General features: G+C 32.6%; 2 protein-coding genes across 2 annotated transcripts in view; both read right to left on the minus strand.

Annotated features, from left to right (window-relative positions):
- Nucleotides 1-1,246: 1,246 nt before the first annotated feature.
- On the minus strand, nt 1,247-1,745 carry LOC126891848 (uncharacterized). The gene has a single exon (XM_050661180.1). The coding sequence runs from the start codon at nt 1,741-1,743 to the stop codon at nt 1,348-1,350; it is 396 nt and encodes a 131-aa protein (XP_050517137.1). The 5' UTR covers nt 1,744-1,745; the 3' UTR covers nt 1,247-1,347.
- The window catches only part of LOC114332237 (DNA-dependent metalloprotease SPRTN), a 39,625-nt gene continuing 16,870 nt past the window's right edge, over nt 1,247-24,001 (minus strand). The window contains exons 4-5 of the mRNA XM_050661165.1: nt 9,465-9,661; nt 1,247-3,001 (exon numbers count right to left, since the gene is read on the minus strand). Of these exons, the coding sequence (XP_050517122.1) occupies nt 1,757-3,001; nt 9,465-9,661 (1,442 nt within the window). The 3' untranslated portion in view covers nt 1,247-1,756. The remainder of the gene's footprint in view (nt 3,002-9,464; nt 9,662-24,001) is intronic.

Here is a 24,001-nt window from a genome sequence, read left to right on the forward strand (position 1 = left end):
AAGCAACTACAGAGTGGTGTGTACAAACTAACTTGTGGTGACTGTCCGAAAACGTACATCGGTCAAACTGGCAGAACTTTTGACAAACGGATAGCAGAACACAAAAGGGCATTCAACAATAGAAAAACAGACACTTCTACATACGCACTTCACCTTCTAGATCATAATCATTCTTTCAATGAAGAGTTTCAAATTCTGCATATTCAAAATAAAGGCCTTAAGCTATCTTTTTTAGAATCTATGGAAATTAATAAAATGAAAAATACAGATATAATTCTGAATGACCAACTCGAGACAAACAGCTCCCCACTCCTCAACCTCTTCAGTTGAAGACTTAAAAAGGCAAACACATTGTAAACTATATCACTTGAGAAAGGCACTCTGTCGAAACAGCTGTAGTCACTTAGTTATAATAAATTTTGTGGAAGTATAGAAAATAAACATTTTCAGTGTTTTATTGTTAGATAAAATGAACTTCCATCAAGTAACGGTCGAATCCATCAATTAAGGTAAGTTAGCTTAAATCGACCTATTTTAACCTCAGGAATCTGAGGTTAAGCTATGGCCCATTCTTAACCAAACACCCTGTATATCTCTGATGTTTGGGATAAAAGGTTTAAGTCAGAATTTCACAACAGATGGCATTTTTGAGCTGCTGGTGCTCTTCATTTGCTTATTCCGTGCTTTTGATGATGCTTTTCGTTCCTTGATGCTATTTAAAAATTTTGTCTTTTCTAAGCACTTCTTCCGACTCTTTTTTAACTTTTTCGAAATTTCGTTGCTTGTTTCATGCTTTTGATACTTTTTCGAGACTTCCTATGTGTTTTCTTGTTTTTTAAGCTTTCCTTCGCTTTATAACTATTTTCCCTAGTGTTTCGCCGGTATTGATGTTTTTGGCCACGTTGGATGCGTTTTCGGCATTTCCATAGGCTTTTCGTTCGTTTTTAGTGTTTATTAACTTTCTCTCTGTTATCTCGTTGTTTTCCCACATATTTCTTCATTTTTGGACGCTTTTTTTATTCTTAATCACTTTTCAATTATCTTCAAGATCTTTTGTTCTTTTTTGAAGTTGTTGACTCCCTTTTTGTGCTTTTTCTTTGCTTTTGAAGTATGTTCTTCGGTTTTGATGCTTGATCCTGCCGAGCTTAGGAACCAAAGACAACAAACATGTTCAATAAGTATTAAATTGTATTCCAAAAAAAAAATGACCACTGTAATATTAACGATGATTCAAGAAAAAGACTTATTTCGGTATAAAAAAAATATATTTTAGTATTTCTTTTTCAAAAATCAACTACAATAAAAACAAATAATATCCTTCACGTTCCAAACAACAAGTAAAACAAGTCAAACGTCGCTAATGTTCAAACAAACATCAATATGATCGTTCATTTCCAATTCTGAAAAAAGCTTCATACAAGACGGACAGTTAAACAGATCTTTAGCTTCAGTTTCTTCTTCAACAGGTTCATTTTCATCGTCGAAAATCTGACTCAAGCTCATACAATTTTCAAGATGCTCATCAAGCTCTGATTTTATGATTTTTTTGTTACAAGCTAAACATTGAACTGTATCTTTTGATCCAGAAGGTTCTGTGTTGCTACTAGAAGCTTCAAAATCTGTATAATTGTTGGTTTTACTACTAGAAGCCTCTACGTTGGTTAACGTCGAGCTGGTGGATGGCTTATGAATGTCTTCTTCTAATCGATCAAACATACTATTAAGACAATTAACAGCGTGCATGTCAAAATTGTCTTTAGCTACCTACCAGTTTCTTACAAATATCACACTTTTTCGTTTCTACGCTATTATCACTATTGATTCTATCTTCTTGACTGTTATCCAAAGTATTTTCGTCCTCAGATCTCTTAACACCAAGAAACACAACATCATCATTGCAATCTTGAAGGTGCTCTTCTAACTTCCCTTCAGCAACAACAATCCCACAAGTGTGGCATTTTGTCGACTCCAGTTCAGAAGTTCCGAGACATTCATCTAAATGACTATTTATTTTATATTCTGGTACTTGTTTGGAACATACAGGACACTCTGCTACTGGCTCTGATAGTTTTGGTACCTTACTGGAACCAACCAATGCAGATTCGAAAGGTTTTGGCCTCTTCAATGGTGTAGTTGTATTCGGTTTTGCAATTGGACTACAATCTACTGGTTCTGATAGTTTTGGTCTCTTCAATGGTGTAGTTGTGTTCGGTTTTGCAATTGGACTACAATCTGCTACTGGTTCTGATAGTTTTGGTCTCTTCAATGGTGAAGTTGTATTCGGTTTTGCAATTGGACTACAATCTGCTACTGGTTCTGATAGTTTTGGTACCTTTGTGGCACTGGTACTGCAGCTACTAGTACTGGTACTACTGCCACTGGTTACTGGTCGTGCAGATTCCGAAGGTTTTGGTCTCTTCCATGGTGTAGTTGTATTGGATTTTGTAATAGTACTGCTTGTATTTGAAAATTTGTTTATCCAATGATTGCGTACCACATCGTAGGCACCATTACTCGTAGGTTTAGCTGGAGTGGACTTTGTTTGATCATTTTTAGACACATTATTAGCAGATTCCGATTTTGTTCTTCTTAAAACTCCTTTAGAAATTTTGGAAACACTGTCAGGAGGATTTTTGGTGCCTAAGGTTTTACCTGATGTAGAAACACCGTCAGGATTTTTGGTACCTAAGGTTTTACCTGCTGTAGAAACTATCTTTTTTGCTTTGTTATCTTTGGTGTTCGTTCCATTTTTATCACAGTTACAATCTTCTCCGTTTAGGTTGCCGAAACCAAAAATATTGCCCGAGTTTGGAATGACTTTGTTAATTTTAGCTTTTGACTCATTTTTAGTTTCGACAGTTTTGACGTTGCTGTTATTATCACTTTTGGATTTTGGCAAATTTTTGGAAGGAAAGAATTTCCGTATATCAGGAGATTTGGTTGGATTTTTTGACGCCGATTTCGATTTAGTTTGCTTCTCAGGTTTTTCTGGTTCTTTCACCTATAAAAGAAAAACGAACTTTAGGGTGATAAAAAAGAATAATTATAAACTATCCCATTGAACCCAAACAATGGAGAAAAAGAAAATTTAATTAAGGTTTAAGACGAATTAGTGACATAATTTCGTCACTTGGTGAAGCTTTTATTTTCTGTACGTGGCCGTACCATATTAGTTGTACAGAGAATGCCAGATGGCAGGATCTCTAAAAAGATTTTGGCGTGGCCACTACAAGGGAGAAGGAAAAGAGGAAGGTCGAGAAGAAGCTCTCTTATTCTCCTTCTTATACTTGTTGTAGATCTGTCGATCTGTTAATTCCGACGCGACGTTGAAGTATTTCTTGAGAGATAGACTGCCAGCTATCTCTCCATCTTTTTGGTGGTCTCCTCGGTGGACGTTTGCCTGTTGGTTTTCCTTCTAGCGCAATTCTTGGTAGTCTGTGCTCCTCCATTCTTTTTACACGACTGAACCATTCTCTTCGTCTTTGCCTGCCCCATCTTACTACATCTTGCACGCCACATTGTTCTCTGATGATGTTGTTTCGTGTTCTATCTTCTTCCTTCTCCCTTCTTGTCTTCCATGCTACTGCTTGTAGTGTCTTCATTTCGGCTGTTCGTAGCATGCTTTTCGTTTTATTGGTGTCTTCTCTTGATTCAATGCCATAGGTCATAACAGGTCTGATGCAAGTTTTATAAATTCTAACTTTGCTACCCATTCTCATATATGGGTTATTCCAGACCACATCTCTCAAACATCCGGACAAGACAGCGGCCTTGTTAATTTGTCCTCTTAGGTCTCTGGCTGGGTCATGATAACTTGATAACTCTACACCTAGATATTTGAACTGGTTTAGCTGTTCTATGGGTTTCCTCTCTACCACGAGCTTGCATCTAATTGGGTCTTTCGCAATGGTAATGCATTTTGTTTTCTGCGTGGATATGTTCATGTTGAGTCGTCGACATGCTTGATAGAATCGATGAAGTTGTCTTTGTAGGTCATTCTCGTCCTCTGCAATCAGGGCTGCATCATCCGCATAGCACACTATACTGATTCTACTGTGGCCGAGTCTGTATCCTAGTTGCAGCGATTTCACATCTTCTATTATTTCATCCATTAGCATATTGAATAGAAATGGGCTGAGTCTGTCTCCCTGCCTGATTCCTCCTGGTGTTGGTATGTTGGCCGTAGTGGTGTCGTTTGTTTTAATTTTTGTCGTGTTGTTATTGTTCATTTGTTTTATGGTTTCAACAATGTTTGCCGGTATCCTTTTTTGCTTAATTTTCTTTATTATATCGCTAACTCTGACTCTGTCAAATGCTTTCGTTAGGTCTACGAAGCAAATATATGCAGGTTTGTTATATTCTATCGACTTCTCTTTCACTTGTTTCATGACAAATATTGCGTCCGTCGCGCGTCGTCGACCTGTCTTTTCTGAATCCTTGCTATTCTTCTCTGTTCTACAGGGTGGGGCATTAGTGTGACAAAGTTCAATTACTCGTTTGTCGTACGAGATACGAAAAAAAGTTATTTAGGTAAAAGTTGGGGCACACATAGTACCATAATTTAAAAAAAAATCAAATATACAGGGTCGTCCGTATTGACAGGGTGACACAAACTTATGTTTTTTTAATAGAACACCCTGTATATTTTTACATTTTTGGATTCCCATCGATGTTTAATTTCTTAAAATATATGATTTTGTAATATTATACGAGGTAGTTTAAAAGTTAATTACGTTTTTTTGTTAATTTCGTAGCAAAATCTACACCCTGTAGAATTTTAGTGATTTGCCATCAAATTTTTATTTTATGTTCAAACGATTTTTAATATAGTCTACTATTGTTAAACATTAACAGTATAGCGAAATGTGTAATTTTAGTATACAGGGTGGGTCGAAACTCGGAATGAGTATTTTCTGAATTTTCTTAAATGGAACACCCTGTATTTAAGTATTGTAATGAAATGATATTTTGTGGTACTTTTTTATTTCTTAAGCATTCCCTATACCTAAGTGCTTTAATTTGTAAGTTATTCGTGATTTTTAAGCCAAATATTAATTGTAAGAAAAATTACGTGAAATTTTATTAGGCGGCTGTGAAAATATTTAATCAAAAATAATTTTTGGAAAAGAAAATACATCATAATCTAGTCTGATCCTTAATTTATTACTATTGGATAAAATATCCAAATAAATTCGTAGTTAAGGTTATTGGTGCGCAAAATATTAATAAAAACATACAATATTCTACCTAGTCGGCTATGACACTAAATTTCCTTAAAAATTTGACATTATACTATTTTTATAGATCCAGTTGCTTTGTTACCATTACTAATATGTATTTTTCTTATGAGAAACTGAATAATAAGATTTTGGTGCTAGTGGAATATAACAAAAATGTGCTACTAGCAATAAGAATTTTACATCAGAAATTCCCTGATAGACGACAACTAAGAAGAGAAACGTTTAAAAATATACTAGAACGGTTTTAACGGACTGATCACTTAGATTATGATAAATCTGCTCGAATAAAAACTATTGTAAGTTAAGAAAACAGCAATTAAATGTAATCCTTAGTGTCACTGAGGATCTGCATATTAGTACAATATTTCTTACAATCTAAGTATCTAGTCTGTTGAAACCGTTTTAGTATACTTTCAAAAGTTTCTCTTTTTGGTTGTCGTCTATCAGGAAATTGCTGATGATAAATTTTTATTGCAAGTAGCTCATTTTTGTTATACTCTCCTAGCACAAAGCCATTTTAATCCGTTCCTCATTAGAAAAATTAATATTAGTAATGGTATCCAATCAACTGGAACTATATAAATAGTATAATGTCAAATGTTTAAGCAAATTTTGTGACATAGCCAACTAGGCAGAATTTTGTATGTTTGATTCATATTTTAAGCACCAACAACCTTAACTACGAATGTATTTGGATATCTCATCCAATATTAATAAATTAAGGATCAGGATAGATTATTATGTATTTTTTTTTTTCGAAAAATTACTTTTGATTGGATATTTTCACGGCTACTTAATGAAATTTTACGTAATTTTTGTTGCAATTAATGTTTTCTTAAAGAATGACGAATAACTTACAAATTAAAGCATTTAGGTATAGGGAATGCTTAAGAAATAAAAAAAGTACCATAAAATATAATTTCATTACAATACTAAAATACAGGGTGTTCCATTTAAGAAAACTCAGAAAATACTCATTCCGAGTTTCGACCCACCCTGTATACTAAAATTAAACATTTCGCTATACTATTAATGATTAACAGTAGTAGACTATACTAAAAATCGTTTGAATGTAAATAGAAAATTTGATGTCAAATCACTACAATTCTACAGGGTGTAGATTTTGCTACGAAATTAACAAAAAAACGTAATTAACTTTTAAACTACCTCGTATAATATTACAAAACCATATATTTTAAGAAAGGAAACATCGAGGAGAATTCAAAAATGTAAAAATATACAGGGTGTTCCATTTAAAAAAACATAAGTTTGTGTCACCCTGTCAATACGGACGCCCCTGTATATTTGAAAATATTTTTAAAATATGGTACTATGTGTGTCCCAACTTTTACCTAAATAACTTTTTTTCGTATCTCTTACGACAAACGAGTAATTGGACTTTGTCACACTAATGCCCCACCCTGTATATCTGTGATTCCAATTTATCCTTGAGTATGCCTGTGAATAACTTTATTGTCGTATTTAAGAGAGTTATTCCTCTGTAGTTTTCCGGACATGATCTTTGTCCTTTTTTAAAATCGGTATTGTCATACTGGTGTGCCAATCTTGTGGTATCTCTGCTCTGTCTAAGATTTTGTTAAACAATGTTATGAGACAATTAGTGAGTTTCTGACCGCCGTATTTCAGCAGTTCGTTCGGTATTCCATCAGTACCTGGCGATCGTCTATTCTTTAAGATCTTCATTCTCGATTCTACTTCATTTTCTTTAGTAATATACCTGTCTTCTGTTTTGTAATAGTGTTCGTCATTGGCGTCTTCACCTTTGTAGAGTTCTCTGAAATATTTTTCCCATGTCTCAGTTGGTATCCCCTTTGTCTGCACAAATTCAGCTACTAGATTTTTTCTGTTTTTTAGCATTTTCCAAACTTTCCTCTGTGCGCCGTAGATGTCGTGATCCATGTCACTTGTGAACTTGATCCAATGCTCTCTTTTTATTGCTCTTATTCTGAGAGAAGCTAGGAAGAAGTTGGAGGGAAGGAATTGAAAAAGAACTAGAGGAAAGAGAAATCCCTCAATGTCTATGGTTAAACAGAGAAGAATGGCGGTTAGGAGTCGGAATAATCCGATAGTAATAGTAGTAGTGAAGCTTTTATGCCTCCATTGATTTAACTACCTATACTCAGTGACATTAGAAGTGTTATACCCAGAAGGAATAATTTCTTGAACTTAATTTTTTGGCAACATGATAGATTTACATCAAGAATGAAAGGACAACATTGGCAAGAATTTTTATTAACATGTAATAAAAAAAAAATAATGTGTTTGGCGACCTCGCAGCTGAATACACTCCTGTACACTTCTAGGCATTGACAAAATAAGATGATTGATGTCTGCTTGTGGCACCTCGTTCCAGGCAACTTAAATTTCATGAATTAACTGTGCGAGAGTTTGTGCTCGATAGGATTTAAATCCGGTCAACGTTGGTGCCACGGCAAAAAGTTAAATTAAATGGAGAAAGTCCATAGGTCGACGGGCAATATTCGAACGCGAGTTGTCTCATGCATTCCTAAACAAAATCGCGATTCATCGCTGTATGTTAAATTATGCCATTCTGCCACCCAATCGTGCCGTTCTCTGCATCAATTTCAAACGTTGATGACAGTGGTCCGCAGTCAAAGGAAGCACCAGTATGAAACCAGTCGAAAGGCTGGAATGCGACGGTATATAGTGTACGCACAGTAACAGGTCTACCTTCTACTCCAAACCATTGGCACAGCATAGAAAACGCAACAGCAGTGACACACTAGTAGGCGGGAAAAGTTCGCGCACTATTACTGCGCAGATCGTCGGCCATTTTGTGCGTAGTACCAGACAGTATAGAGAATCGACAGTGTTGCCGATTTGTACATAATTATCAGATTTACTTAACTTTTATGACATTCATATTTTTTAACATAATTTTATACGTATGCCTGTGGGAATTATGTCAATAATTGGGACATAACACAAAATATTGACGATGAATGGCGATTGTATTGTTAATCTTTTGCATAAATTCCAGAAATTATTCAAAAAGAATCTCTTACGGGTAATAAAGTTAGTGCAATAACTGATACTGCAGCAATGCAGAAATAAAAAAAAATCACGTTTTCTTAGATATCGTTGTCTGTCGACTGTAAATGCGACCGGTGAGCAAGCAAATATTAAATTAGTGTTAGCAAAAGTGAAGGAGTAAAATAATGTTACTCCTTTCAAACAGACAAAAAATGTTAATGTAAATGAGGAAATATTATTTGAAAGCGTTCTAGATGTAGTTTTATTATAGTATAATATATTACATATAATTTTGTTACAAGTATTTTTGAATTAACAAGTTGAATAAAATAACTTTTTTCTTAATGCATTTTTATTACCCTTAATCTACCGAGATAAAAAATTTTAACATAATTTTTGGCAAAATCTGACCATTCTAGCAGTGGCTTAATATAATTTCATTAAATGAAATCGGCAACACTGATGAACCAACACATCACATCACCACTGAGATGTACTACGCGAAAAATGGCGACCCTGTACTTTTCAACTTCAAAGGCGGCATCAGGGAGTGTCCTCGCTGGTTTCGTTTATTATGCTGTGCCATTGGTCAGCTATTTGACGCATAGTAGCAAAACGGTCTCGCAGAACCAGTAATCTAAAGCGCCTATCTTGACGCTCTGTGGTACGCCTCGATTGATCAGTTGGTCTACTGGTGTTCCTCTACCTTCGTTTGTCCACACACGACACACACGCATATCCGTCATTGCCGTACAGTTAACACAACGGCCAATTTCGCGATACGACAAACCCATATCTCTATAGGGAACAATTCTACCCCTGTCAAAATCGCTAATATGGTGGTAATTTGGGAAATAGATAGTAAGCGAGGGCCAGGCAGAAGAAGACACGCGTGGCTCCAAAATATGCGGAGGTGGTTCGGGCTCACATCAGTCGAACTATTCAGAAGTGCTGCAAGCAAGATCAGAATTACCATGTTACCTAATAGCCAACGTTCGCAACGCACAGGACACTTGAAGAAGAAGGTGGTAATTTGGGTGTCTTCGAACTCAGAGACATTTTCTTATACTGAATAGAATTATTAGACTGAGGCCATACGGTAAATAAATGTAGAAAAAAGAAAAGGAGAAGACTAAGGAATATATGGAGAAATAAAGGGGAAGCTGATATAAACGAAAGAAAGTTCAATAAACAAAATAATCAACTTACCTTAATAAACTGGCCTCCACAATTTTGTTGATGCTCGGCCCACCAAAAATCGTTCGGACAAGGAGCTCTGTTGGTAGCTCGACGTACTAAACCAAAAAACGGTTTCCTTGTATGACAGGGGCCGTTGCATCTCCACCAGTGAGTTTTGTATAAGTTCACTTCATCGTGGAAGTTGTGGTACACAGTAATTTTGGTTCCTGGCGATAAAAAATATTTTATTAAAAAATATATTTACAGGTTGTGCAGTTTTAAGACCAATATTCCACATTTTGTTCCTCTAGAAACTGTACAAACTAGATATTTACAAAGGATTAGTTGCTTATCTATATTTGTTGATGGTATTTTGTCATTCTTCCTCTATTTCTTATTGTTAACTGTTGACTTTCGGTATTCTGCCAAGTGAACTTGTTGTGGGGTTTGTAGGGGATAAGAGTGTTTGTGACAAAGTGGCCTACTCTCAGAGATGTCGCCATACCCTCGATTTCTAGCAAGTTCTCTCCATCCTCTGATTCTTAGAATCGTAAGGTTTTCTAATACATCATCAATCTATCTTCTACGCGGTCGTCTTTTACTTTTCTGCTCTATAGGTTTGAGAATGCCAATATCTCCCTGTACCGATTATCATACATTCTAGCAATGTGTCCAGCCCATCTTACACTCTTCTACGGCTCCAAAAATCGTTCGAAGTATTTTTCTCTCAAAGATACCGAGAGTGGTCTCTCGTTTTGGGATAAAAGTCCGGTTACAGCCGCATATATCAAAACCAGTATTATTAAGCTCGGTCTTTTAAATCTTGAGTTTTACTGCATGTTATATTATGTGTTTTTGTCTCAGATGTTTCTGAAGGAGAGTAGCTATGTTTGCTATTGCTATGCGTCCTTTTACTTCGTCACTTGTCTTATTTGTTTTGCTTACTAGCGATCAAAGATATGTGAATTCTTTGACTTACTCTAAGGTATAGTCGCAGTTCACTTGCCGCGTTCGTAAACTTTGTAAAACACTGCTCTGCGAGAATTTGTGTCGATCTATTAAAGATAATTCCGTTCAATCTAATGTTTATCTGCCTGACTGCCTTTTCCAAGGCACCATCAATTAAAGAAGAGGCACATGTCGCGTCTCCCTGTCTAATGTTAAAGAAGGTAGAGTTTTCTCTTTGAATTCTAACGCACAAACCTATGTTTTGGTTCTCAATCTACTCAGTGCTATTGGTTCTGTAAGATCATGCATCTCAATTCGTGTTTTTACTTTATGATATAGTACACTCCTGGCCAAAAAAATCGGGACACCTTAAAAATGGGTCATTTTTGATGTCTCGAATCTCCTAAACCTGTTGTCCGATTTTAGTGATTTTTTTAATATGTTATAGCCTTATTCTCTAAGAATATGGATGTAGTAATATTGTTACTGAACAGGTAAATGTCATTGTGTACCGGGTGTAACAATAATACAATGTTTTTCCCTGAAAGTTCGTAACATCCCGTGGAATATTCTAGCATTTAAAAATTATTGAAATTAAAACTCAATTGTACCCTTAGTCCCTCTTAACATTCTGCTTTTTGACTCATTCACTTTGTTGGATAATGAAAAAGTTGGGTACTTTGACAACTAGCCATGTTCTTCATCAATACAGGGTGTTTCTAAATAATTGCGACAAACTCTAAGGGGTAATTCAGCATGAAAAAATAATGACCGTTTGATTTATAGACATATTTCTGCAAACGCTTTGTTTCCGACATACAGGATGTTGAATTTTTTCTTACACACTGACGATTTATGTATTGCTCTAAAACCGGTTGAGATATACAAATGAAATTTAGTGAGTTTTAAGAGGCAGTTATCGCGCATTTTTTGACATACAACTATGTATTTTATATTTACCATTGGCGTTCACACGGGTCATATTACCCGGTCATATTACCTGTAAGCAGGCCAATGGTAAATATAAAATTTTTAGTTGCATGTCAAAAAATGTGAAATAACTACCTCTTAAAACATACCAAATTTCATTTGCATATCTCAACCGGTTTTAGAGCAATAAATAAATCGTCAGTTTGAAAGAAAAAATTCAACATCCCGTACCTCGGAAACGAAGCATTTGCGGACATATGTTTATAAAGCAAACTGTCATTATTTTTTCATGCAGAATTAATCCTTAAAGTTTGTCGCATTTATTTAGAAACACCCTGTATTGATGAAGAACATGGCTAGTCTTCAAAGTACCTAACTTTTTAATTATCCAATATAAGTGAATTAGTCAAAAAGCAAAACGTTAAAAAAGGCTAAGGCTACAATGAGGTTTTAATTTCAATATTTTTTAAATGCTAGAATATTCCACAGGATGTTACGAACTTTCAGGAAAAACACAGTATTATTGTTACACCCGGTATACAATGACATTTACCTGTTCAGCGACACTATTACTACATCCATATTCTTAGAGAATAAGGCTATAACATACTAGAAAAATCACTAAAATCGGACAACAGGTTTAGGAGATTCTAGAAATCAAATATGATCCATTTTTAAGGTGTCCCGATTTTTTTGGCCAGAAGTGTATGTCAATCAAATCAAAGTTCAGTATGTATGTGGTCTACTCTACTGATGTTTAATGAGCATTTAATGTCTATTGTCCCACATTGCCAAAAGCTTTCTGGAAGTCTGCATATATCGGTATTTTATATTCATTTGTTTTTTCGATTAAAATTTTTACAGTTAACAATTGGTCACAGGTGCCAAATTTTTTCCTTGTGATTTGCTGTTTTTCATTTGCTTGAGTGCTCTTCTTATTTCGGCTTTACTAATTTCTAGCTGGAGCTCGAAGTGAAAAGGATAGATCAAAATACAAATACCAATATATTTTAAAATAGTTTATTGTATAGTATATCTTTAATAAAAATATATGTTATAATATGTGTACATATATGACTAATACTACTCATCCACATATATTACATAGAATGTGTTAAGAAATAAGACAGCAAATAGTTTCAATGACGTAATAAATGTTATTAAAAAACATTTTTGTTGTTCGTTTATATTGAGTTTCATTTATATATTGGAAGTAAAGGTTTGTTCTTAAATTTGTATCAGATTATAATGTCATCATCAAACAGATCAAGACTCTAGTACACATCACTGTTGGAAATGACTGTGAACAGAACCATAAAATTCTCTCATCAGGACACAAGAAAATTCCTTAAAACCAGGGATATCCTCACCAGAAACAGGGTACATAGTGAAACCCATAAACTAATTAATCATCTAATCAGAGTCGCGGGAAAAAAATAAGAAAAAACACTGTAATGTGTTGTAAATACTATACCCTATTCCACGAATATACGACCCTCTTGGATTATCTCGACAACGAATATTTTGCTGTTTAAAATAAGAAGAATGAAAGTAAATTAAAAATTACATTGCTGTTTATTGGAATAATTATTAGAGCCATTTACTTTCGTACTTCCTATGTTGTACACTAAAATATTTGTTGTCGCGATAATCCAAGATAGTCGTATATTCGTGGAATGACCCATATCTGGTATATACATATTATTACGGTAATAAACGTTTTTATTTTTTATTTTATTTTTTTTTTTTAGATTCCCGCAAAATTTGGTGAAAAAATATTTGTTAAGTTTACTAGTTATATGCTAATCTCTCAAACTCAAACTGAAGATGATTTACAATATATTCTTCAGCAATTTAACATAACCGCCAGAGAATTTAACATGTTAATTTCCCCACAAAAGACAAAATGAATGGTTATAACAGCAAATCTACTATTAAGATGTAACTTGGAGTTAAAGGGTCAGATAAAAGAACAAGTGATGGACTTTAAATATCTAGGCATCACAATATCTAGCTACGGAAAGCTCGAAACAAAAGTGGAAGATCAAGTGAATAGAGCAAACAGAGCCGCTGGTTGTCTCAATGAAACAATATGGAGAAATAAAAATATCGGAAAAGAAGTGAAAGGCAGAATTTACAAAACAGTCATCAAACCAATAATGACATACGCGACAGAAACACGACCTGATACAGAAAGGACAAAAAGAATGCTAGAAATAGCAGAAATAAAAACCCTTGGAAAAATCGATGGGAAGACACTATGGAACAGAGCTAGAAGTACTACAGATATACAGGGTGCGCCAAACCTCTGGTTTTCTTTAATTACGGCTAAATTATGGGATATACAAAAAAATGTTTTTAACAAAATTAATGTATATCGATGCCGTCTATAATTTAAAATTATTTTCGATTATACAGGGTGAGTCAGAACAACGGTACGAACCAAAGTTGTGGTTTTTTAAATGGAACACCCTATATGTATATTAAATCATTTTTAAATATATTTTTTAAAAATATTAAGAATTTGTATAAGGTATTATAGGCCTAAAGTTAACAATTTTCAAAATATTTACACTTTTATTGAGAAAAATGGTAATATTCAAAGGGCTGTGAATTAGGCTTTCAATGTAATAAAAATTTTAATGATATTTCAAAGTTTTTTTAGTATACTGTTATTTTTAAATCAATTAACATATTTGACATATAGCCATAGAGTATACAGTGTGATCACTATTTGCAAATACAAAATTTTCTCATTTTTTTTAAATGGGACACCCTGTATATTAGTATTGCCTTTTGTAGTAAATATTACAACCTTTCTTTTGGTATAAGGTTGTATGCACCTAGCATGTTTCGTTTTGTAGATATTTAAAAAAAAAACTATAGATTTTAGGTTTTTGTGGATTTTTTATTAAAAAATTTTTTTGCAAAAAAAAATTATAATCTGGTTTTAGAAACATACATTAAAATATCAAGTATGAAAATAAAAACCGATTATAATAACGAAATTACAATTAAAGATTAAAATAAATCGTATGCTAGTACAATTCAAATGAATACTTACGTATTTTTTTATGGGAAATAAGCCACAATTTTACTAAAAAATGAATTTATTAACGTTTCGAAGCCCAAATCGGGTTTCGTTGTCAAAATACAAAATTTTGTATTTTGACAACGAAACCCGATTTGGGCTTCGAAACGTTAATAAATTCATTTTTTAGTAAAATTGTGGCTTATTTCCCATAAAAAAATACGTAATTATAAAAATGCCACAAGGAAATAGCTTCAGAACAACATTAATTCAAATGAATTTAATAACTTAAAATTATTTTACAAAAAATATTTTACCATACTAATGAATGCATAAATTAGTTACTAAATTAAATAAACAACCAAATTTGATATCTACCCTAGACATTTTTCTACCCTAGTAACTTTATTGTACCCAATTTTGTTAGTTAAATTGTATATCAGTTTTTAACTTTTTAATTTACCTACATCTTGAGAACGTATAAAGTATGCTTTGAAACAAATGAACGTTATAGCAGTATATTATGAAGTAGTATCTACTAATTTCTAATGGTTTCGCCCAAAACAAATGTCATATCCACCAATTGTTCAGTTGAAAAATTGAAATTTAAAATATAAAAAATTGTTACAAAAATTTCAACTAAAAAAGTATTACCAGCTTTTGTGACACCAGTTAATACTATTTATATTAATAAATAATTTGGCTAATACATTTAACATTCATTTGTTTCAAAGCATACTTTATAATTATGTTCTCAAGATGTAAGTAAATTTAAGAGGTAGGTAAATTAAAAGTTTAACTGATCTTAGTCGTAAATACAATATACTAACTAACAATTAATTTGGTTTAGGAAAGTTTCTGTGGTACCAAAATTTCTAGGGTAGATATCAAATGTGGTTGTTTATTTAATTTAGTAACTAATTTATGCATTCATTAGTATGGTAAAATATTTTTTGTAAAATAATTTTAAGTTATTAAATTCAATTGAATTGTATTAGTATGCGATTTATTTTAATCTTTAATTACGTTTTTATTTTCATATTTGATATTTTAATGTATGTTTCTAAAACCAGATTATAATTATTTTTTTTGCAAAAAAATTTTTTAATAAAAAATCCGCAAAAACCTAAAATCTATAGTTTTTTTTAAATATCTACAAAACGAAACATGCTAGGTGCATACAACCTTATACCAAAAGAAAGGTTGTAATATTTAATACAAAAGGCAATACTAATATACAGGGTGTCTCATTAAAAAAAATGAGAAAATTGTGTATTTGCAAATAGTGATCACACTGTATACTCTATGGCTATATGTCAAATATGTTAATTGATTTAAAAATAACAGGACACTAAAAAAACTTTGGAATATTATTTACATTTTTATTACATTGAAAGCCTAATTCACAGCCCTTTGAATATTACCATTTTTCTCAATAAAAGTGTAAATATTTCGAAAATTGTTAACTTTAGGCCTATAATACCTTATACAAATTCTTAATATTTTTAAAAAATATATTCAAAAATAATTTAATATATAGGGTGTTCCATTTATAAAAACACAACTTTGGTTCGTACCGTCGTTCGAACTCACCCTGTATAATCGAAAATAATTTTAAATTATAGACGGTATCGATATACATTAATTTTGTTAAAACATTTTTTTGTATATCCCATAATTTAGCCGTAATCAAAGAAAACCCGAGGTTTGGCGCACCCTGTATACCACGGAGATGTAAGATGCAAGGAGAACATCTAGGACTGAAGAAATAAAAGAGCATAATAGAAACGCCGAATGACAACAAATAGATTAGTAAAGATGGCGAGAGATGGTTCCCAAATTCCCAATGGAAAACTATCAGTAGGAAGACCCCGAAAACGATGGAATGACAACTTACTGGAGCCACATTGGTAAAAAATACAGAAATGTCTAAACAAAAAGAAGAAGAAGAGTGAATTGTTTAATAAAAAGTTTATTGTTGCAATTTAAAGAATGCGGTTGTTATCATTATATTTTAGATCTCGCTAAAAAAATCATCGCTAAATATAAAGTGATAAAGACAGATCTATACCACTATCATTGTTTAAAAAAGAATAGTTGGTCATCGCAATGAATAAATTTGTTTGATTATAATTGAGATAGTCACCAGATGTCACCACCATTTATGTCAGGGTTGTAATGTCACGCGTAATTACGATAAATCCAAAATGCATAGACACCAAGTTGGATACGATCCTATTCATAACACTCGCATACATATTAAGAAAAATAAATATATGGAAGAATATATCTAGAAATTGAATTAATGATGTCATGCTATTTATTTATTTATTTATTTATTAACGGGATACCACCCAATTTAATATATACACAAAATATTATAATTATTATCTAGTGATACAATAAATATAAAGATATAGTAAGTATGTATGACAAAAATTGGCGATGCAGCAATATAGAAAAAACAAATATTAAAATAATATAAAGTAAATAACAAATATAAATCACATAAGATTACAAAATTTTTTTAAACACTATCTACAAACATTTTCCGAAGCGCACAGCAACAAATCAAAGTCTATTCTATTTCCATTTAGAATGATTCTACTCAGCGGAGAATGCCTACCAAAGTTGCAGCGATGAAATTTAATTGCAAAATTTTGAGATGTTCTAGTAACTCTAGAGGGAACATTAAAGTCAATTAGAGACAGTAGATCATTGCAATTAATTTTTGAATTCAGTAGTTTATGAAAAAAAAAACATCAGCATACATCCGTCTGGAAGATAGCCTAGGAAGGCTTAATATATTTCTAATTTCTGAGTAGGAATGGTCACTTAAAGGTTTGTGTAATTTAAAACTTAAGTACCTAATGAATTTATTTTGGACTTTTTCAAGCTTGGCTATATGGACTTCATAAGTGGGTGACCAAACAACTGAGCAATACTCAAGAACAGATCTAACTAGGGAAATGTAAATCAGTCTGATGGAATTAATGTTATGCAAACATCTAGAAGTTCTAATAATGAAGCCTAACATTTTAAATGCCAGGTTATTCACATAATCAAAATGAGCGCAAAAATTTAGTTTGGAATCTAATTGAACACCTAGATCTCTTACAGTTGATACAGCCTTCAGTGGTTCTTCAGCTAATTTGTAATTATAAAAGAGGTGGTTAATTCTTCTACAGAAACTAATAAAGTGACATTTTCCAACATTAATGCTCATTTGGTTCCAATTGCACCGTGCCATAATTTTGTTAATATCATTTTGAAGTTTTTCACAATCTGAGAAGGATTCGATAATTCTATAGATTTTTAAATCATCAGCAAATAGCAGAAATTTAGAGTTAATTTGAGATTTAATGTCATTAACAAATATATTAAAAAGGAAAGGCCCTAAGTGGCTTCCTTGTGGAACACCAGATGTTACGGAAATTTCACTAGATTGAAAGTGTTTAATTTTAACAAGTTGTATTCTGCTAGTTAGGTAACTACATAACCAGTTATACAGATTGCCTGTAAATCCAATAGCTTTAAGCTTGTTACACAACAATTTATTATTCACAGTGTCAAATGCCTTGGAGAAATCTGTATAAATAGCATCCACCTGTAGTCTCCTTTCCAAAGCATCAGATATGTATTGCGTGAAAAGTAAAAGATTTGTCGAAGTTGATCTACCTGAAAGAAAACCATGTTGCTCTTCAATTAGGACATTGCATAAAGGTGTTTTAATAGAGTCGCATATTATACTCTCTAGAATTTTAGGAATAGAAGAAAGAATGCTTATTGGTCCGTAGTTAGCTATATTACTCCTGTCACCTGATTTGTGAATAGGAACAATAAAGCTAGATTTCCACAAACTTGGACAAATACCTGAATCAAGTGAATGAGAAAACAGAAAATATAAGGGACGGGTTAAAGTACATCTACATTTTTTTAATAGTATGGGTGGAATTCCATCTGGTCCAGAGCCTTTATAAATGTCTATTTTTCAAATATGATTTCAATAGATACATTACAAGAATTTAGACTCACTGTTTTTTCATATTCTAAGATGGCTGTATTAAATCATCATTTGCTCTGTAAATATTTTGAAAGCATTGCGCAAAATTATTAACGATATCCGCACCCTTATTAAGCACTGTGTTTCCAAGAAACATAGTGTTTAGTAGAACATTATTTTTGCGTTTGCTGTTAACAAAATTCCAAAAGTGCTTTACGTTTGAAATAATTCTAGATTTAGTTTGACTTATATAAATATCATGACATGACCTGCTTAATTCTTTGCATTTGGTTCTCAAGGAAGAGAAAAGTAGATAATCGTCCCAAGAATTTGTTTGTTTATATATCTTATGAGCAATTTTTTTCCTGAATATTAATGATTTTAGGTCATTAGTCATCCAACGAGGAAATTTGGGATTTTTTAATCTTAAATGTGGTATTGAACAATGGATACCAAACTGCAATATGGAGTAGAACAGTTATGTGGCTTCGTTAATATCTCTGCAATGCAAATACCTAAAACGTTCTCCCAGGAGATACTAGCAAGATACATATTAAGAGCAACATAGTCTCCTCTCCTAAAATTGAAGGCAAAACTATCATATTGAAGCTCAGGCATATTATCTTCAATAGCTAAAGAAATAGATAACGCAGGATGATAACGATCACAAGGCAATAAATAATCATTAGCAATTTCAACTGTTTCAACTGTTATATTTATGTATAATGTATAGTAGCATGACATCATTAATTCAATTTCTAAATATGCATATTCTTCCATATATTTATTTTTTTAATATGTATGCGAGTTGGTTTGTTATGAATAGGGTCGTATCCAACTTGGTGTCTATGCATTTTGGATTTATCGTAGTTACGCGTGACGTTGCGACCGTGAAAGAAATGGTGGTGACATCTGGTGACTGTCTCAATTAGAATCAAACAAATTTAATCATTGCGTTGACCAACTATTCTTTTTTAAACAATGCCACTGTTAATACCTATATCACTGAAACCATTTCTGCTCAAACCAAAGGTTGAACCACATATACCACGTGGGGTGGTTTTCTCTTTTTGAACATATTATTGACCAATTTGTCCAATCTCTTCAGCCAATGCGGTGTTCTGTGCTCCACCCGATGATTCTGTTGGTTGTACCACCCCGGGTGTTGCTGGGGCTCCACGCGATGGTACTGTTGGTCGTACCACCATGCGTGTTGCTGGTAGTACCTGACTTCGTCATAAAAGTTGTGGTATATGTTTATATTAGTACCTACAATTGGAAATAGGATATGGAAATTCGATATCTACATTTTTCAAAAAGGATGAAGATGATACTGAGTGTGTATAAATAGTAACGTAACTTGCTAATATTTTGGTTGTATGTATTATAATTGTACCTGAATCTTCATATATTCAGTTTCGGTAGTAGATTAAAATATTTTCCTTAGGATTTTTCTTTTATAGAGTTCACAGCTTTCTTTTTGTACTTTCTACCATTCCCATGTCTCAGATAGACTTTGATTTTCGGTCTCCAGTATATCGTTTTGGAGCAGAACACATGGACACGTTGAAAAGCTTTGGTTTCCCTTTACTATTCTTCTTTGAATGTCTGATCCTTATGTTATTCCTTTGAGCTCGTATGGTTTATACAGAAGTTATACACAGAAGTTATACAGAAAAGAAATTGTTCAAACCTTTTTTGTTGTAAACCTATCAGGAATCGAAATATTGCAAGTTATATTACTATTTATACCAACTGTATAAAAAAATTAAGGTGATGTAATGAATAACTGAAGCAATAAAATAAGCTACAACAAAATAATAGTACAACATAAGCGTTTCTCATAGATTTTACCTTAATTTTCTTAAAAGTTTTGAAACAAAGATGTTGCAAGAAAGGACATTTTGAACATGAATTAAGATTAAGATTATTGAACACAACAGAAGACGAATAAGCCACTAGTGGATACAAATACAAACCGCGATAACGACAGGGTGAAAAATGATGGTAATGGAAAAGAAAAAGAAGAACCAAAAGAAGGATTGATTTGATGAGGATTGTAAACTTTAACTAGAAAACAGAAATAAAGCAAAAATAGAGATAAACATCATGAACACAGTAGACAAAAAAACCAAAATATTATATGTTGTTCTGAAGCTATTTCCTTGTGGCATTTTTATAATCAACTATTTTCAATGGAAAATAAGCCACAATGTTACCAAAAAAATGATTTTATTAACGTTTCGAAGCCCAAATCGGGTTTCGTTGACAAAATACAAAATACTACTAAAATAAACAAAAATGTTGTTGCTAAGTAAAAAAAAATGGTTGATAATTTATTTAATCTGACTCATTTATATTGGCAATTTAGACGTATATCATACATTTTAAAGTAGAAGACTTTAAAATGATATCGCCAATATGAGTTGCGTTCCTGGGACGACTTTACTAAAAGATAGTTCATTCGACTACATGAAATCAATCCCAACTCAAGAATATCCGTCACAAAAAAATCATAGCATAGCAAACAAATCATAGCATAGCAAACAAATCATAGCTTTGATTTTTCCCTTTTTATTATCTGATTCTTTCAGGACTATACCTGAATCTCTCCACTGAACTCTATGTTCATTATCCCATGCGTGTTGACATATTTGAGATCTATCAAATTCTCTATTTTTAATATAAGACTGATTTTCACTTATTCTAACGTTTAATGGTCTTGATGTTTCACCTAAATAAAATTGTTCGCATTCACAAGGTATTTTATAAAATAAATTAATAAATTAAAATGTTAATAAAATCATTATTTTGGTAAAATTGTGGCTTATTTCCCATTGAAAATAGTTGATTATCAAAATATTATAAAAGAAGAACTACACTAATATACAGAAAAAAAGCGAATGTGTTGTAAAACAAAGTTAGAGGTGATGGAGAATCAAGAAGTTGTGAGAAATGAAACAAAGGGGTCCAGAAATCGGACATCCCGTTCAAAAGTGTTGGTGAGATAAACACAAAAATGAAATTTTACATTAAACAAAGTGCATTATGCATCATCTTTTTCCTCAAAAAAAAAAAACTGTAATATCGCAACCTTGCAATATGTTTGTGCGTCAATATATAATAAAGATTTGTTCCATTACACCATACATAAAGTTTTCAAAGATTCAACCCAAACCACCAATGTTAATAATGGAAGTATGCAACTTACCTGGCATTTGTTAGTTAAACACTGACAATCAAATAAAGGATGTACCCAGAAAAAAAGCACTTTATGCCACACACTTAACTTCGTGTTTGCGATGCAATAACAAAGAAGCAAAATTGCATCCTACAACTCTACTTGTTTCATTACACACATTCCAAAATTCCACAAATTATGAGACGAACTGGTGGCCCTGTTCTGTTGACTGTTAGTAGTACTCTGGGCTAATTAGCAAAATACAAGGAAAAGTTATTTACCAGCAATTTTATTGCTGGAATCAAATCTTATGATTGTATATATCAGGGGTGGCCAAACTGTGGCTCGCGAGCCACATGTGGCTCTTTGAATGATTATTTGTGGCTCTCAATAAATGTACCTGAATTACTTTTAATTTTTCTGTTTCAAAATGTTTTAAATTACTGACAACAAATATAAATAATGACTATGTGTAATATCAAGACAGACAAGGAGACCTCTTATCACCGTTGCTATTAAATTTTGTCTTAGAATATTAAGTAAAATATCATCTGAGCTGACAGGGGGACTTGAGAATCGAGAATCAAAACTATTTTGATTCTCGATTGCACCTAGATCATCTACCTGGGTCTTCGAATAAATGAAGAGAAAACGAAATACATCTAGTAACCAAAAATCCAAGATCAAGAGTAAGGCAGAATATATTATGTAACTATTAATGACAACAACTTCGAAGTAGTAAGAGTTTAAATATCTAGGGGCGGTAATCACAGATGGCAACCACATATAAAAAGGGGTCTCAGCAAAGATAGCTGCGTGGAATACAGCATTATACCCGCTATCACCATTATTAAGATCTAAGCTACTAAAAAGACAATCTAAATTAAGATTGTGCATGCCATTTATTCGCCCAAATATTATGTATCTGTGGAAGTGAAATATGGACTCCACATCAGCTGGAAATAATATATGCTACTGGTTTTTGAAAGTAAATTCTCAGAATGATATTTGGCCCTCAAAGAGATGAATTAACAGGAGAGTGGAGAAAGTGCCGCAAAACTGAATTGGTGACTGTGTATGGTACTGAAAACGTCGTCAGACATAAAAGCTAACCGGATAAGTTGGACAGGTTATGATGTAAGATCAGAGGAAAACAGCATGTTAAAGACAGTAGACCAGACCGTAGAAGATCAATCTCAAAAAACGATGGAAGAACGATGAAGAATCGAAGTATCCTGAAATAGTAAAAGCTGCTTGTAGAATATTTTGCATATATTCGAAACAACGATGTGAACCATTTTATTTCACTTTAAAATTCGTGAAATCCAAACAGGGAGAAAAAAATTTAACACCATTTTTACACTTTTTTGTATAATAATTGTTAAATGGCGGCTCGCGAAAAATTTCAAGTTTTGAAAAATGGCTCGGACTATCAAGGAGCTTGGCCACCCCTGGTATATATTAATAATATAGATATGCAAAGTCCGCAGATTGAGTGCTACTTTTTGGCGCCCAAAAATCGTGTTTTTTTCAATTTTTACTCTATAACTCCAAAGATTGTAACTTTACGCCAAAAACACCCAAATAAAAATTCACTGTAATTTCGACGAAAATTTTCCCCGGAAAATGCGGGGATTTCCAACAAAATCTTTAATTTTCAAATAAAATTTTATATACGTAATTGTTTATCAATAATTAAATAACTTGGTAATATAAAAGCTCTTTTCGTATAGCTTATAATTCCAGAGGCCGATGGAAATTGAATGAACAGTTTAGCAAAAATTGAATTGTTAATTAAAAATTTACGTTCGCTATAATAACCACAATAATTACGATATATAAGAATAACTATAATTTTTGTATAAAAAGACACTGTACCTATTTAATGTACCTTACAGAATTGAAATTGGACTACTTAAGCGGCCTCGGGAATATTTTAAAATTATAAACAATTTTTTGGCTTATAAACAAATAGAATATCTCAGGAAATATTAAATTAAATTAAATTAAATCATAAAAACGGTATTGGAAAAAAGCGGCAGGACGCTTCTTTTAAAAGAAAAAACGTTTAATTGTGATGAGTGGTTCCTGAGATACAACCGGTCAAAGTTGACCGGCATTTACGGAAAAGATATAAGCAATAAGATCATAATTTTCAAACCATCACCTTTTTATTTTTGTCCCCTTTCTCCACACCAATTTTCATATCGTTAAAATACTCATAACATATATTATTATAATAAAAACTATTGATATTACGAGTGAAAATTGCCAAAAATAGCAAAATTCCAATCAAAAATTAGGTTGGAGAAAATGTAATCTCAAAGTTCAAAATCGTTATACGTTAAAAAAATGCATTTTCTCGGCTTCCCATGGAGCAATTTCCTTCATTCTTTTTTTGTTCCCAAGTAACTCGAGTAGAGCCATCTAACTAACGCATTATTAAATGTCAAACTTGCAAAATATATTTTTAA

The sequence above is a fragment of the Diabrotica virgifera genome, chromosome 9 (genome assembly GCF_917563875.1).
Source record: "Diabrotica virgifera virgifera chromosome 9, PGI_DIABVI_V3a".
Lineage (NCBI taxonomy): Eukaryota > Metazoa > Arthropoda > Insecta > Coleoptera > Chrysomelidae > Diabrotica > Diabrotica virgifera.